We start from the raw sequence: 18,535 nt of genomic DNA on the forward strand, positions 1-18,535 counted from the left end.
CTAAAAGCACAAAATTCTCTATGGGAAGAAATATACACACTTATATATGTAATTATATATGCAATATATATGTAACATGTAATATACGGTAACTATGTAATTTTTACCTGATCTATATGTCCTTTGTTCAACATATATTTATCAAGCCCCTACTATGTGCTAGGCACATAGTCAGACTCATATTACTCCCATGCTAGATGCTTATACATAATAATGAATAACACATGATCATTATCCTCACAGTGAAGTCCCAAGTCCTTCACATGGCTCAGCAGGCCTGCTGATGGCCAAATAAAAGGGCTCCTTTTCTGGCCTTTTTCTTTGGGTCTCTACCACATTCACACTGCTGACCAATCTGACCTTCAGTGGTGGCCAGGCACTGGGGATGTTTAAGACCCTTAAGGTTACTAATAAATTAATGTCAAGAAACTATTCATTTACAACCTAAAGAGATACATTTCATCTAGACCAGATAATGATATACACGTAGGACCACTGTTGAGATTACAGATATTAAGTTTAAAATGTATAGCACAAAGTTGATGCATGCCAGACGTTCAATGAAATGTTACATTCTCTCACTTTACTATTTCTAAAGGACCTGGTATGGCAGTTTGCAGCTAAATTCAATTGGACAACACTGAGCTCACCTTCTAGAAGGTGGGAGAGAAACACACACAAAAAACGAGTTCCACCCATTTTACTGTCTAAGGGACACTAAAATCCTAATTTTTGCATAGACGAATCGTAGTGACTCAGCTTTTTCCTTTCTCACCCATAAGAAGTTAATTTTGATTATTTCATGTTAGTTGCTTGTGTTTTATTTTTTAAATAAATTTTACAGAATGCAAGATGTTTCTCTTTATGCAGGTGAAAACGAGAAGGGCTTAATGGCAAGGCCTGCAAGTTATTTCTGCCCTGACCTAAACTACATCCAGATGGATGCTTGTAGACATTCCTCTGGGGGGTGTGAGAAGCAGATTAGAGGCCTATGGAATACATCAAGTTCTAAAACATGGGGTTTGGATTGCGGACACTGTGGTGAAATTGAGTAGGGAGAAAAACTGGAGAAATTATGGTTGAATCTGCAACAAAAAGGAGGGGGGAAAATAAAAACTTTAAAAAAGAATTTTCTTGTGAAGGAATTAGCAAAAAAAATATATTTTATGCTTGCAGAGTGCTTTTAGAAAGGGATTGATCTTGGTTCAAGGATCAAAACGAGATAATGAGAAACAGCGATTATACTATTTTTGTTCCACATCATATTTTTTACGCACAGATCTTAGCCAAAGTGTTTGTAAATGGGAGATTTGTTTCCAAAATGTACCGACCTGAAACAAAGACTTCCAGGAACCATAAGCTTTTGAAAAAGTTGGATTTGATTCTGGTAGCTATCATCCTACCATCATTTATAATCAAATGTCTTTTCTGGCATTTAGCACTGGATCATACCATTCTGGTACTAAAACAGTAAAAAAACCCTGCACTTAGTAACCTTCTGTACCAAACTGTGGACCAGACATTAATATGCGCGCTGGCCACCTGAGATTTTGCGAAAATCCACAGTGTAATTCAGTTGGTTGATGGAGCCTGGTTCTTCATTTCACACAGGCTCACAGGCTGTGCTGTGTAGCGCACTTTGAGTAGAAGGGTTTTAGAGGTGATTTCATGTAAATCACCCTCTGAGGAAAATGACTTCCCTTTCTCCTTTTTTTCTGAGAAGCAGCAGAAAACAATTTTAGCATATTTCACGGTGTTGATACTTTTATGGGCAATAAAACTGAGTCTGAATTTAAATGCCAAACTTGGCAATCATCCTAAAGATGGATGCAGAACAATTCCTTTAACAAAATGATAGTAGGTATACATTTCTTTTTATTATCAAAAATCAAATCGTCAAGGAAGACGAAAGACAAATGTATAGTTCATTTAGCCTGATGTGTGTATTTCCTGATTTCTTCTGCTACTCAGTTATCAGTCTATAAATAGCTTGCTGCTAGAACTCTCTCCAGCACATAGATCCAGAATATCTGTACTGTAGTAACCCACCTTGATACGATTGTGGTAGCCACTTACTCACTGTTTGGCTAGACACCTACGGGTGCGAGTGTCTGGCCTGAGAAGCTGGTGATAGAGCAGAGCTGACCAATCAGTTTGCCCCAGGGTTCTGGGCAGCAGTGAATGCTCCAAGGTGTGCCCAGTACACTGGCCTGTTGTGGGGCTGGAGGTGGCCACAGCCCCCAGGCAGTTGTTTCCACTGTAAGCTTCTTCATCCATTAGCCGACATAGAGCACTACACTTACCATCATGTGAAATCTCGCAATTCAGCATAATATTGAACATTGGCTGAAAGACACACACAGTCGAGAAGAACATTTTCTATTATCAAGACATTATTTTCTCCCTTCCCAACAGTTCTTTTCTATAGTCTTAGTCAGTCGTTCTTTCTTTTTTTATCTTGTCCTTCTTTCTCTCAACAAAGACTCCCTCCTATTGCTCTTGAAAAAAGAGTAGCTTGCATTCACGTCTTTACCTTTTTTTAACCATTCAATTACATTTTTCTCTAAAAATTAATTTTAAATAAATAAAATGGCCTAAGACAGTAAAAGTACTCCATCTATTTCCCTTTACGTTTTTGTTACAGAGGTAACCCATATTTTGAATTTTGTGTGTGTCACTTCCACAAATGTTTTTATAATTTTACTATATGTACATACACATATATGTAGCATATATACAAACACATATATGTATGTATATATATGTATGTATGTATATACATATACATATATATCCATGCACACTATATAGTATTGCTTTCTGTTTTACATTTTACATAAATGGAGTCCTTTATTTTACTGGAATTACATTGTATTTATAGATTAATTTTGGGAGAATATTTATTGACTCTTCATATTCTTAAATTTGGAATGTCTCTATTTATTTCAGTCTTCTTTTAAGTCCTTCACTAAAACTTTATATTTTTTCCATAAAAGTCTGAGAGATATTTTGCTATATTTATTCCTAGGCATCTTGTTGCTATTGGAAATAACATCCATTTAAAAACTGCAGATGCAACCTGCCCATCTTACCCAAAATTACCCTTCCTTCCTTTCTTTATTTTTTCCACTTAGAGCTTATCACTGCCTCATCATATATCTATTGTCTATGATCTATCTCTCCTTCTATAATACAGGTCCCTCTATGGGAGAAGCATCATCTGTTTTCTTCGTTGTCTATCCCTGATCCCCACGGCAGTGTGTAGCAGTATAGGAGAGTGTCAAATATTTGTTGAATGAATGATGACTAAATTTTTAATTTAGTTTCTCAATTTTTGTTTGCTGGTATAAGGAAACCCTATTAATTATTGTATGTTATCGTACCCAATAACCATTCTATAATTTAGAATGATAGAATTTTTTGTGTCTGTTGTTTACTGCTGTATCTTTAGTGCCTAGAAGTGGGGGACTTGACATATTAAGGTGCTCAGTAAATATCTAAATCTGAATGTGCTCTTTTGAATTACAATTTATAGCTCTTCTTTTCCAATCCTTACAATATTTCCCCCCTTTTCCTTGTCTTATTGCCCTGGGAAACCCTTCAGTAGAATGTGGAACAAAGTAATGAGATCAGGCTTTTTTGTGCTGTTAATGATTTAAAGAAAGTGTTCTAAAATTTTCATATCTATTTGCTATAGATTTGGGTAGGCATTTCTCATCCATTTAAGAAAATTTCCTTTTATTCCTAATTTTCTAAGTTGAGTTATGAATGGATGAATGGATGTCGAGTTTTATCAAATGCTTTTGCAGAAAAGCACTGATTCCACCTTAATATATTTTTGCATCTATTTTTCTCTCTTAATCTGTGTGTGTGTGTGTGTGTGTGTGTGTGTTGAATTGTTCTAATAGATCCTCTAATCTTAAACCATTGTGAGTTTAATTTGGTTGAGATTTACATGTTTTACAAACTGATGGATTCATTTTGCTAACATTTTATGTAACATTTTTCATTTATATTGTTAAGTGAGATTGACCTAAACTTTTTCTTATTTTGACCTTCTTTGACTCATTTTACTCTCAAGGTTATACTAACCTCATTAAATAAGTTGGAGTCTGTCCCTTCTTTTGTATTCTTTGTTACAGGTTGCATAAGATCCGGGTTGAAGTACTGATTTATTGAAGCTGTGGATTAGGCTGTATTGGCACCATATTTGTAGCTTTTTCTCTGAACTTTCTTTTCTATGTCATTCATCTGTCTATCCTTACACCAATACCATACTATCTCAATTATATCCAAGTTTTTTAAGCATCAAAACCAAGTTTTAAAAGCATTCATTTAGCACCTGTGTCACAGACACTTTACATATGTTACCAATGACCATTATATGACATAGATATTATTTCCTACCCTCCATTCCCTCATGTCATCATAATTGCAAAATATAAAACAAGAAGAATAGGATATGCTTGAACACTAGCATATTTTTTCTACCTTTCCAGAAATTAAGTGCATGTGCCTTTGATTGGCATTTAAGTTCTGCCAAAATTAGTCCAACATACTGCCCCAGCTATGTCTTCGAATCTTTTCTTAAAAGTAGTCAAAGTTCCAACCAAAGTAGACCTCTCACAGATTTCTAAATATACCCCACCTTTTTCTGCATATATGCTTTTACTGACATGCATTTTCTGTCCACCATTTCTGCACCTAAATTCAGCTGGTATTTATATTACCATCTCAAAAAAAAAGTCTCTCCATCAAGCCCCACAATCAAATGTGACACCTCTGCCTCTCAATTCTTGCACAACTTTGTAGCTCTGATGGCACTTAGGATATTCTGCTTCATAATATTTTTTGTCTGTATTCTTGACCAATTTCCCCCTTTGGAAACAAAACTCCTTGAAGGCAGTGTGTTAATTATCTTTGTGTCTCTTGACTAGGTATTTAGTGAAAGAAATTCTTTTTTATTTACTGTTTTCTGTTTATCTCTCTCTTTTATTAGTTTTAGGTATGCAAAACAATGTAATAGTTAGACATTTACACCCCTCACAAAGTGATAACCCCCTCCTCCAGTGAAAGAAATTTTTTCAGTTAGTTGAAAATATTGTGATTAAAGGTAAAGGACATTAAACAAAGTGAACAGGTTAACCCAACAAGTGATGTGGTTCAGGATAGTCCCAAAATTTATTCAATTTGTACCCCCCTAAAATATTCTTTTTCCTTTCTGTTTCAAATCAGAACTTTCCAATTGGAGGAGTCTCAGGACTGTAGCAGAGATTTTGTAGAGATCCGGGAAGGAAACGCTACTGGTCACTTAGTGGGACAATACTGTGGAAATGTCCTCCCCCTCAATTATTCATCCATTGTTGGGCATATCCTGTGGATTAGATTTGTCTCAGATGGCTCCAACAGTGGCATAGGCTTCCAGGCCACATTTACTAACAGTAAGTTGGTTCTATTTCACTGATGGCTTCCAGAATGAGTCCTACAAACTAGAAAGGATAACACTCCTTTCAGGAATGCACTAAGAACAATCCCAAACTCTACACTATTCTCCTATATTTATTGTCTTTGTGGAATTACTTCATTATATAATATATTAGAAAAAGTAAATTATATGTGAGTGGCTCATTAAGAGCCAGCAAGAACCCTCAAGGATTCTAATATTTTTCTTAAGCTTTAGTTCTACCTAATTGTTAAGTGTTTTTATATTGTGTTAAAGAGTCAGTCTTGAAGGTATTATAGTTCAGGTTTGGTATATTTGTAGAAATGTCTTTCATTTGATTACATAAACTCTATATTCTTCAAATTAAAAACCTTTAGTATTACTTTGGGATTGGCTTAAGTGCTCAGATGTCATTGGAAGAACTACAGGGTATTCTTCTAATGACATAAAATGTTAAGTATTTTTATTTTCTAACTCAACTTTTTCGTAATTAGCTACTATATATGTGGTTCCCAAATGTTACTTTCTCTTTTTCAATTTTTAAAAGCATGTGTTATTCTTTTGCAAGACAAAGTAAAACAGGTAAACCACAATTGAAGAATGGGGCTGGAAACACCACCCCTTCCCATGGCTGCAAGTCCCCTGGGGACTGGGAACCAACCCTTTTTCAAATGGGAAGTTTTCATCTCTTTTCACATCATGCAACCTTTTAAGGAGATGGAGTTCCATTCACAAAATCACCCTCTCCATGAATTAACAGATAGCACAGAGACCAAAAGGGAAGCAGTATTTCTTTCAGTGTTCAGAAAAGAAATCATAGTCAATTAGGGGTCCATCCTTTTCAACACCCCTTGCCTTTTGTTTCTTTCATTTGATTAGAGAGCTGTTCTAAGTAGTTCTGATTTACTGCTCTGTTTTCCCTCCTAGTATTTGGCAATGATAATATTGTGGGAACTCATGGGAAAGTTGCCTCTCCCTTATGGCCTGGAAATTACCCCCACAACTCTGATTACCAATGGATAGTGAATGTGAATGCCTCTCAAGTTGTCCATGGTAGAATCCTGGAGCTAGACATTGAATCAGCAGAAGACTGCTATTATGACAAATTAAGGGTGAGTCCCAAGCGCAATCGATGTTTATAACTTTTGGTGAATTGCTATTGGCAAAAATAAATCCAAGTTAATGTCTGTTCAAGCATAGCAAATCATATGGGATGGTCTGCTTTAAATCATGATTACCCTCTAGATTACTTATAATCTTGAATTACAAAGGTAATTCTGGTATTATATTTATTTGTACTGAAGATTTTTGTTTGTTTGTTTTTTAGCATCATTATAATTTGCCCCTTGGGCTTTATCTAGGCATATATGTATATCTTAATTATTTATCCTATCTTATATCCCATTATGAGGCTTATTCTTGTTTTAGGATATTAAAATTCAAAGGAATCTTTTAAAATAAATAGAAATAGAAAATTTGTGGTGATTGTTGCCATTCAGACATTGATCACTGTATCCTTTCCAGAAACACGATCAGATTCTTTGTCTTCTCAGTTTTACTGAGACATATTTGACAAATAAATATGGTATATATTGAAGATGTACAACTTGATGTTTTGATATACATATACACAGTGAAATAATCACCATAATCAAGCTAATTAACATATCCATCATCTCACCTGGTTATTATTATTATTGTGTGTGTGTGTGTATGTGCACGTGGGCGCATGTGTGTGTGTTTGGTGTGGTAAGACTACTTAAGATCTACCTTCTTAGTAAATTTAAAGTATATAATACAGTATTGTTAGCGAAAATCATATTGCTGTACACTAGATCTCCAGAATGACTCATTTTGCATAACAGAAACTTTGTACCCTTTGATCGTGATCTCCCTCCTTCCCTCTCTCCTCATCCTCTGGCAAACACCATTCTACTCTCTGCTTCTGTGCATCTGACTATTTTGCAATCAGATTCTTGAAGGCCATGATTTCATCTCATTCATCTTGTGTTCATGTTGCCTCGCCTAGTACTCAGTACTTGATAGGTGCTCAGCATGTGTGAAATGGTTATTACATAATTTGAAAAAGAACTTACATAGTAGCTTTGGTAGAGAAATTTATAATAATAATTATAATGAATTTGCTCCAAATTATTTAGAAGATGGAGGGAAGAATGGGAAATGTGGTTGTGCAGCATCCATCTACATGTGCAGGAAAAAAATGTGCTCTATGCTACGTGTTTGGGAACTATCATGAAATATATTTCTAAATAGGTAATTTAATATTTTTAACCAAGTGAAAAAGACTGAGTGCTTTGATGGTTCTTTTTTTAAATTATTATTATTAGTTTCAGATGTACAAAACAATGTAATAGTTAGACATTTACACCTCTCACAAAGTGATAGTCTCCCTCCCCCAATCTATGACCCCTCTGACATTGTCTATAGCTGTTACAGTTCCATTGACTGTATTCCCTATGCTGTACTCCACATCCTATGACCACACACACACACACACACACACACACAACATTGTACCATCAGCATGTCTTATGCATACAGATACTTAATTTAATTCAATGAATATTTGAGGATTTATTCAATGAATATTGAGGATTTATTCAATGAATATTGAGGATTTATATATGTATTTATAGTTGACAATATTTATAATTACAGTTGACATTCAGTATTATTCAGTTTTAAGTGTACAGCTCAGTGGTCAGACATCTACACCGTCCATGAAGTGGTCTCCCTAATAAGACATGTGCCCATCTGACACCCTACAAAATCTTTACAACATTATTGATTATATCAAGCTATGATCCTTTTGTTGTCATTAATTTTGCTTCTTCTGTGGAGATACGGTCTTCTTTAGGATACCTTGCTTTCATTAAACCTTTCCTCTTTTGTTTTTTCCCTTTCTTCCTAATTCCTCCCTTTGAAGCCCCAAAGCACATTCAATATGTTCTGTGTGTGCAAGTATCCTGGTTCCCACTTTTCCACCCGCAAATTTTATTATAAATCATATTGTGTTTATTAATGTAATTCTACAGCAATGATATAAATAATTTTAAACACATTAAATTATTGCGATCATATTATATATTTAATGACAATTTTTATTTTACACTGATATATAAGGTTTGCTCATTTAGTATTCTTTTCCATTATGATAACATTATAATAGCATACCGCATCCTTTTAGTTTTTCTTAACAAAGAAAAAATAGAGATAATTGCCTAAATTCATTGCTCTATTACCTGTTTTTTACATGCAGATTTATGATGGGCTTGGAATTCATTCCCGTCTGATTGGAACTTACTGTGGTACCCAGATTGAATCTTTTAGCTCCACTAGAAATTCTTTGACATTTCGGTTTTCTTCTGACTATTCAGTCTCAGGGAAAGGATTCCTTCTGGAATGGTTTGCAATGAATGCCTCTGTTGGACCTTTACCTACCATTGCTCCAGGTGTGTTTGATAAAAAATGAAATTCTTTTTAGGGGCTGATATGTGTAGGTCAGTATTTCAAAGGGTCCTACCATAATAGGGACCAAATACACAAATGAGTAAGAAGTACAGCCCCAAAACCTTCCTCCATATATTCAGGTGTTCTTTTAATTTCATAAATATGTAAAAACTATGTGTTTGTTTCATTAAAAATGCTAGATCCCCATTATATTTTTCATATTAATATCCATAACGTCTTCTACTTACAATTTCTGGAGATCACCTTAGAGATCTCTAAAAATTTGATTTGCAAATGCACACACACACACACACACACACACACACACACAAGGGTACACTAATAGAAGTAACTGTTTTCCCCTTTATATTTCATTTTAAATTTGCCTTCAGAAATGCTCTACTTTCTCCTTAGCTGGTTGTAAATCTTCATGTTTCAAGGTAAATTTGGGCTAAATGTTAAGCTTTTTTAAAAAATTATTTTTAAGACATCCTTAGTTCTCTCACTAAGCAGTGTTTTGGGGAGACTATGCTTTTTCCTTGAAATTTTGTTTAAGCAACTTTGAATAGCTTTTATGGATTTGAGGGCTGACATAGAAGAAATTCAGCAGCTATTTCTTGGAGGATAGTTTTTGTTCTGGAGATATTTGATTGGGACACATTATCATAAGATCTCATTGAAGAATATTCAGACTGTGAACTTGTTCTGGGAGAAGACAGACCCTGAAAGATTAGTCTATTTGCTTTTAACTTATTGGTAATTTGTATCAGCAGAGATCACTGATGTAGATATAATTCATGCTTATTTTTATTTAATGCCCCTTAGTATTCTGTTCTGAGATGTTATTTTCACCTCCCCTATAAAGTACTTTCATAACATTGAGTATGAATCTCTTCCTTAAAATATTAATATATTTATCTAAGAGCAGAGCCATCAGTAAGATTATCAAATATAATTTAGAGCGCTCCATGTAATCCTGTATAGCTCTTGTAAATAAACTAAAATTAAGCTTTTCTTATGTCCACAAATCTCAAAATAGAGGACTCACTCATGCAAAACATTATATATTGATTTAATATTCAAAAAATAACAAGTCCTCTTCTCATTCATGTACTGTATAACTATATGATTTAAGTGAATGAGTAAATATAATATCATAAATCTCATTTTTCTTAGCCAAGAACAAGGAAAGGGTAAAGTAAGAGGGTGAGAGAATTTTACGATTTACCTGTTATCTAGAGAGTATATGTGCTGCCAAAGGGAGCACAATCTAGAGAGTATAAAGGATTATATCACAGTGACATAACATTCTGAAAGTTTCATTAAAATGAAAGAAAAGCTTAATATTTTCAAATGTATTAATATATTGAACATTGTGCCATCAGCATGTCTTATGCATACAGATACTTAATTTAATTCAATTAATATTTATTGAGGATTTATTATACATAGACTGAGGTAAGTGTGCACTGACTAAGAAAAGAAACCAAAATATACCCTCTACTCTCTAGGAACTTAAAAGTAACTTTAGAAAACAGTTTAGCCATTCCTCAGAAATTGAACCATGATATTACCATATGATCTGGCAGTTCTACTTCTAGTTATATCCCTAAGAGAATTGAAAATGTACGTCCACACAAAAATTTATACATGGATGTTTATAGAAGCATTATTCCTAATAGTGTAAAAGGGGAAAACATGCTAAATGTGAAACAGCTGGTGAATGGAAGAACTAAATGTGGTATATTCACATAGTGGAATACTATTCAGCCTTAAAATAGAGGAAGTACCGATGCAGGCTAGAATACCGATGATCCCTAAAACATTATGCTAAGTGAATGAAGCCAGTCACAAAAGCCCACACGTAATGTATGATTATATTTATAGGAAATGTCCTGAATCGGCAAATCCATAGAGATAGAAAGTAGATTGTTGATTTTCACGCACTGGTGGAGTGCAAAATAGAGAATCAGTGGCAATGGGTATAGAGTTTCATTTTGGAGTGGTGGAAATGTTCTAAAATCAGATAGCAGTGGTGGTGGCAGAACTTTGTGAATATACTGAAAACCACTGAAGTATACACTTTAAAAGGGTAAATTTTACAGTGTGTGAATAACAGCTCAATAAAGCTGTTATTTTTAAAAAAACAAAAAATAATGAAAGACCCTTGTTATTATAAGCTCATGTGCTTTTTTGAATATTTAAGTTTACCAAGTTGAACATTATTTCAAAATTGCCTCGACATAAATTATGGGATGAATAGTTATACTAAAAAAGATAAAGATTGAAGGACGTAAGAAACATGAACAGAGTTCTACGTAAGTAATAATAATAATGTCTTCTGCATGGACTTACTTCATCTTAGCAAACAGTAGGCACTCATTAATGAATGGGTTGTGTTGCAAAATTATGGTGAAAAAAGCAGAATACAATGTGTTTTTCTTCGCAAAAATTATGTTCATTACAGCTGTCTGAATCAGTGGGTTCAAAATATGTATAGATTCCTACGAGAAAATTGTTTATTGGTGGTTTTGCTTCATCACAAGACTGGCACTTTAAGGTGAGAGTGCTAGTTTCTTTGTGTCAGAGGTATGTCAGAGGTGTTGCTTTGCGTTGTGCAGGTGCCTGCGGTGGGTTCCTGAGGACGGGAGAGGTGCCACTCTTCCTTTTCTCTCCCGGCTGGCCCGACAGCTATGGTAACAGGGCTGACTGTATGTGGCTTATCCAGGCTCCTGATTCCACGGTGGAACTCAACATCCTCTCCATGGACATCGAAGCTCACAGGACATGCAATTATGATAAGCTTGTGATAAGAGATGGTGAGAAACATTCGAAAACAAAATAAGTTTCCACCCTGGCCCATATTTAGTGACATTCCATTATAGTCATGCTTGTTGACTGCCTTCATCCATTTTGCATGGAATTTCGGTTATCCCGGTCAATGCAAGCATCAAACACTAGGATTGGCTACCATTTCTGAAGAACGTGAAAAAACTACGAAACTGCCTGTAGCAAAATCAACCACATACTATGTCAGGGACAGCATTTAATTCCTAGGAAGAAACACTACTGTTGACGGAAGTAGGAAACAATAGTCTTGAGTTTCCACATGGTGCTACTTTCTTATTGAAAAGCTTATTGAAAGGCTTTGGAAATAAATCTTGATATTTTATACCGATGACTTTAAGATCCAAGGGTAGAAAGTATTTATAATTGTAACGCATTCACTTCCCTTTGTCTACTGAATCTCTGGGTAGATAGGAAGAATGAAGGGCTAATTTTTTTTTGTATTTTCCTCTATACATAGGTGTGGTATTGCTATGCATTGAGTGATTGACATAAATAATGCTAATAGTCAAAACATACAAAATTGTGTTTCACAATTTGCATGGGCCTGAGAAGAATAGGGAGGCCATGTCCTCTGACTAGAGTTTCTCCCAATGTGGTCCCCAGGCCAGCCACATCCATGTGGCCTGGGAATGTGTTATTATAGAAATGCTAATTATCAGCCCCAGCTCAGACCTCCAAAATTAGAAATTCTCAGGATGGGTCCCAGATCGGTGACTTAAAAAGGCCTCCAGGCAGAGCCAAGATTAGGGCAAGATCAGGCAAGAGTAAGAACCTATCTTCATTTAAAATTTTAGTATTTTGTTCATTTGACATTTAATTCAATTTTTAAAATATTGCTCTAAGACGTTATTTATCTTGATTTCTGTGGTCTTGGGCACTCCTTAGATTTTTTTGCCCCTGATGTGAGGTGCTTTACTTGCCTTTCTAGTCCCGGCCTCCAGGTGACACTGATGGTCTCTAACGTTTGAGAACCAGTCCTGTCCATCACAAATATTGCAACCTCAAATGCCTGCCTAGACAACAGGTGACATAAGTAGTGAAGTGTCAAACTGGAAAACACAATTAAACAGACAGCTGTTAGGAATGCAGGTTCAGTACTACAGACATTATTTTTCAAGAGAGTGAGAAATAAAGAATTTTCTATATATTTCCCAATTGTTAAAATTTGACAATTAATGAAAAACATTTCACAGCAATTTTGGGGACCAAACAAATATGTGTTTGCTTTCGGCCCACAGGTTGCTATTGTGCAAGCTCTTGGTTCCCTTATCCCCTCAACCCTAGACCCACGCAAAGTACAGTGAGAAAAATCAAATTGCAGACTTGCTTTATTTTCTGTGGGTGGAGTCTGGACCCTAAGGAAAGACTCAAATCAATCATACAGACATGCTGAGATGATAAACCATAACTTCCTCCCTTTTTCCTATCAACAATCGGCTATCAACATATTGCCCAGAGAAACTATCATCTTTCCCCACATCAGGGCATTTCTGTGGATATTAAAATTTTCACATTTATCAAGCAATAAAATTCATGTGTCCTCGCACACATAGTCTAAGCATTCAGAACCCAGTAGAAACTTTAAAAATATCGTCAGTAGGTAACTGCATCCATAAGTAAATCACCGTTATTTTTTTAAAAAGCACTTTTATTGAGTTGCTTTTTGTTCTACCAATAACTTTTCTTAGAAGCTGCAAACCTAGTAGGCTGTCTTTTTCTTCTTCTGTGTGACCTCGTACAAGTTACTAAATGGCTCGAAGTCTGTTTTATTGTCTGTGAAAGAGAGACAGAAATCTACCTCAATTGGTTGTATGACCTACCCATATAGATTCCTTTTTATTCACTAATGATGTGAGTAGATGCCCAATAGGTTCATTCTTTCCTAATTTGCTAATTTACTCATTTAAGAAACAGTTATTGAGTATCTACTCTGTATTAGTTGTTGGGTATTGCTTTCATTTGCACAGTGGTAATATATTTTTAGAATTAAATTTTAAAGTCTCACTTCAATTATTTATTCATTGTCCACCTTTTTTTTTTTTTTTTCTTCAGAGTAGCCGAGTCATATGAAATTCTGAAACAAATATCTGGAGCCAATTGGCCAGTAGCAATGATACATGGCCAGTCATCACGCCCTCTTGGCCCTGGGGTGGCTGTGGACATTCCTGGGCCACCCCACAAAGGGCCCTGTGGCTTTCTTGGGAGAGCCAAATCACGCTCCCACCTGTTTCTTAATTTTGCAGAATTGTCATTTTGCAAAATTGAGTCTTTTCTCTAGACCATGCACTAACAAATTTTGTATAGCAAAGATTTCCACAAACTGAGGTTCTATGAAGCTACATTGGGCCTAAAAAAAAAAAAAAAAAAAAAAAAAAAAATTAAGAAAGAAAGGGAGGATAGGAGGAAGGAGAAAGAAAAAGAAAAGAGAAAAAGAATATATATGAAAAAATCAATAATCCTTTTATTCCTAGATCTGACTTTACTATCTTAACAAAATCATTTAATAGCATAGTTTGGACAGCTGGAGATAATTGTCCAAGCTTTCAAATCCTTGTTGATTTCTATGCTCTATGCTCTTAGGCAAATTAAATATGCTCTCTAAGACTGTTTCCTGTCTACAAAATGGGGATAATAGTAATACCTGACTAATGGTGTTATTGCAAAGACAGAATCAGGTATTACATGTAAAGCACTGCAACTGGTAATAGTAATTGCTCAATAAATGTCAGCTACTACTAATCTTGGGGCCTCAACTTCCACATCTCTAAAATGAGGATGTTGAGCTAATGAGAGAAACATCAAATTATCTTCTAAACCTAGTCCTTTACTGCTCTTTGATTTGTCTCTTTAAAGACTGGTTTCATTCCTGCTGCACTCCATATGTTGAGGTTGTGGAAAGTTCTAGAAATACTATAATATTTATTTTGGTTACTGGGAAAGGAGCAAACTATCTTGTGGTTATTGGGTTATCTACCAAATCGGTTAGTTAATTGATAAGTAATTATTTAAAGATAAGCATTGTTTTATTAGTCTGGGTGAAGTTTAGAAAAGAAACCAAAATCAGTAAACCCTCCCCAGTCTCACTGGGAGATAAAATATACATATATGAACCAAATAACAACACCTGATAACTTGAACATCTGGCGAGACAGATGAATAGAGAATAAGTCAACAAAAACAATTTGGGGGGAAGTGTGTAGCAAAATAGCATATCGAAGATAAATGCAAAAGGAGTTAGAGATAAAATTTTGAATTATAAAAAATACAAAAGTTTCTAGAGGCCAGAAACCCTCCAAAGAAAGCCTTTTCAATCAAGCATTTGTTCTATTTGTAGCTATGCTATTACATGTGTAATTACAGGAAATATTTTTTTCTAAAGTAGTTAATAATGAATGAGTTTTGGGCGGTAATCAATGTCAAAAAGGATTTAGTTTGCTGGTTGTGTGAAAAGGCAAATTTCCTCAGGTCTCATATTCTTTTTTTTTTTTCCTTAGCTTGAAATTCATTACTTTTCTATCTTATGGAAAAAACAATGTGTTTTACCAGCCAGGGAATCTAATCTGTTATAATCTCCTTTGATCCCTTCTAGCTTTGACTGGCACAGTTGCTTTGACTGAAACTTATATCCAAGAGGAACTAAAGGAAAAAGGGCTGTGAGGTGACCCCGCCCTCCTTTGTATCTCTGGGAGAGCATACTTGCTAAATCTATTTTTCTCATTTTCCACACATGGACATGAATGTGTCCTTTTAACAGCAAAACAAGCAAACAACAACAAATGAACGAAGGGTAAAAACAAGAAAAACACCATTGGAGCCAAAGGCACACACCTTGGCAAATGACCTTATAACATTAGTATAGGATCCGAGGCTGAAGAACCAACCTTTGTTCTCTGTTAGATACTCGACCTTCAGCAATGAGAATAATTTAGTTTGGTGTCTAATGCACACATCAGCACTGGTCACGCACAACCCCAGGTGCTCTGATTCCGAGTTTTAGTGCCAGGAACTACTGTGGGCCAGTTTTTAGAAAGACAGTGGGAACTGTCGAAGAAATCTTTATACGAAAGGTTAAAGAAAAAGGCAGGCAGCACCGTTACAAACTAGAACCAGAATGATGTATCCCCTAGAGTGTCCTTGTCTGTGAGAATTTCCATTATGTCCTGGGGATGGTGATGTTCTGAGAAAAATGTGTGAGCCGCTTTGGCTGGGTTGCAAACGGTCGGTGGCGGCAGACATTCTGAAGACATCGTATTTTCACACTGATATTTCCATTCTTTGGTCCTAGGAGACAATAACATGGCCCAGCAGCTAGCAGTTCTCTGTGGCAGAGAGATCCCTGGACCCATCCGATCTACTGGAGAGTACATGTTCCTCCATTTCACCTCGGACTTCAGCATAACCAGAGCGGGCTTTAACGCATCCTTTCACAAGAGTAATATGTTCTTAAGAGTTTGTTTTAATTCGTTTAGTCTCATCTCATTTCATCTCACCTAGCTCTTGCTCTCTCCCTAATATACTCTGCTCATTTTCTCTTGCCAGGACACAGGTTAGAACATACGGGTGTCTGCTCAGCCTCTGGTTGGCTATCTTGAGGTCAGGTACTGAGTCCTGATCCAAAAAAAAAAAACGTGGCCAAGTTGTTAAAAGGACCCCCTGCCTGCAGCTCTCTGGGTGGGATATCTTCCCTCCACAGTAGGCACAGGAGTAAAATCTTTCAATTTTTCAGCCTCACTGTGGGCTGGGACCAGGAGACAGCACAAGGCCATAATGTGTCAGAGGAGCCATAAGTCAGAGTCATCATCAGTCTTAGAAATACGGAAGCATTTCTACATCAGTCAAAGTAATAGCGGAAGATGTCTTCATAAATCCCTTGGTTGAAATAATTTGTTTGAAGGGTGGCAGGAAGAGTTTGTTGCTCTTGAAATATGAATTTTATGAGTTAGAGGATGTGCACAATATATGACAGGCTATTATGTGTAGTATGATTGAGACTTTCAAAACGACGAAATGTGAAGTCCAACAATAACTTTAAATCCAAATTAAATTTCAAAAAGTAGTCCATGGGATATGGAATATCAAAAGACTCTCATGTTTTTAACTGAAGGACATAATTTTAAAGTACATTATCAATCTAGACGTTAAAAATTAATAATTTCTCCTCTGTTTTGTACTCCTTTTATAGAGTAGGGAGCAACTGAAGATAAATCGTCTTCCTCACACTCAAGGGAGCAGGCTGCATCGTGGTTTAAGAGAATGGGCTTTGGAATTAGACAGACCTAAGATAAATTTCCACCTCTGCAATTTGACTAGCTTTGTGAACTTTCTACACTCACTCGGATGAGCTATTCAATCCCTGACAGCTGGCATATTAATGGCTGCTCTGTCCATAATCTTTCCTCCGTTCCCAACCTCTCACTCTCTCTCATGTTTCTCATGTAAGTATATATGACAACTCAGGACATATAAAGTTACCATGTGGAAAACTGAACTCTTGACTCCCCCCGTTTCCCACTACTCATCTCCAAACTTTCTCATGCCACATTCTTCCCAATTTTAGTAAGTGGAAAGTATATTCTTCTTGTTATTTAAGCCAAAAAGCTAGGCGTCATTCTTGATTCTTCTTTTCTCCATAAATCCTAATCATCAGCAAATCAAAATGGTTCTACCCTCATGATATATTTAGATTCCAACTGCTTCTCACCATTTCTTCCTTGCCATCCTAGTCCCGGCATCTATGAGTCCTCTGATGGACTCAAGAAATCATCCCTTTATTGGGCACCCTGCTTCTGCTTTTCCCTGCTTTCCCCCACTCCCTCTTACAGTCTATTGCAGACAGAGTGATTCTTTTAAAATTTAAGTCAGATCATACCATCCTGATGCTCAAAACCCTCCAAAGTCTTCCTCTTCTTATTAAAAACAAGTGCTTTCAGTTTCCTGCATCACCTATCTTTTGGATCTCTCATTCTGTTTCATCCATTCTGACTTCCACGACGTATCACTAACACATCGAGCTTTTTCACCAGCTGTTGACTGGCCTGGAATGCTCTTCTCTCACAAAGCCTTATGGCTCGATCCCTCATTTTATTCAGGTTCTGCTCAGATATTACCCAACAGCGTGGCCTTTTCTAACTTCCTCAGACAATACCATACCATTACCCATCTCCTTGTTCATTTTACTTTGTAGAAATTATCACCATCTCATCTATTATATATGTGTTTATTGTACGCGTATGTCTCATTCATCTATAAAGTAGGCTTTTTGAAAGTAAGTAAACTGTCTCTATTGCTTCCTTGTTTATCCCAGTCTTAGCAACAACAACAAAAAGAGTCCTCAATAGAGTGTGCTCAATAAATGCTTGTTGTGCTAATCATTTCCCACACTTTGATCCCAGTTAGCTGCAAATTGCTTTTCTCTTGCCTGACTTTGAAAATCCTCAAGAAAAACAGGAACGCTTAAAAATCTAGTTGTCAATGTTATTTAAAGAGTTTCTATAATTTTTCAATGAAAAAATTAAATTTTCTTTGTTTCTTCTTGGGAAGGTTGTGGTGGATATCTGCATGCAGACAGAGGGATAATCACGTCACCCAACTATCCAGAGACCTACCCTTCCAACCTCAACTGCTCTTGGCACGTCCTAGTTCAGAGAGATCTGACCATTGCCGTCCATTTTGAACAGCCCTTCCAGATTCCAAATAGTGACTCTTCTTGTAACCAGGGTGATTACTTGGTGGTAGGTCTTGTTTGCTCCTTTTTCTAATTGTTTTCTCCGC

At 36.0% G+C, this 18,535-nt stretch overlaps 1 protein-coding gene across 1 annotated transcript in view; it reads left to right on the forward strand.

Moving 5' to 3' along the window:
- Nucleotides 1–18,535, forward strand: part of LOC308498989 (cubilin-like) — a gene marked incomplete at its 5' end in the record, with an annotated part of 216,957 nt that overhangs the window by 111,708 nt on the left and 86,714 nt on the right. The window contains 6 exons of the mRNA XM_081051777.1: nucleotides 5,236–5,441; nucleotides 6,371–6,555; nucleotides 8,724–8,916; nucleotides 11,536–11,733; nucleotides 16,050–16,196; nucleotides 18,305–18,495. Coding sequence (XP_080907903.1) covers nucleotides 5,236–5,441; nucleotides 6,371–6,555; nucleotides 8,724–8,916; nucleotides 11,536–11,733; nucleotides 16,050–16,196; nucleotides 18,305–18,495 — 1,120 coding nt within the window. The remainder of the gene's footprint in view (nucleotides 1–5,235; nucleotides 5,442–6,370; nucleotides 6,556–8,723; nucleotides 8,917–11,535; nucleotides 11,734–16,049; nucleotides 16,197–18,304; nucleotides 18,496–18,535) is intronic.

This window comes from Rhinolophus hipposideros (assembly GCF_964194185.1).
Source record: "Rhinolophus hipposideros genome assembly, chromosome: 1".
NCBI lineage: Eukaryota > Metazoa > Chordata > Mammalia > Chiroptera > Rhinolophidae > Rhinolophus > Rhinolophus hipposideros.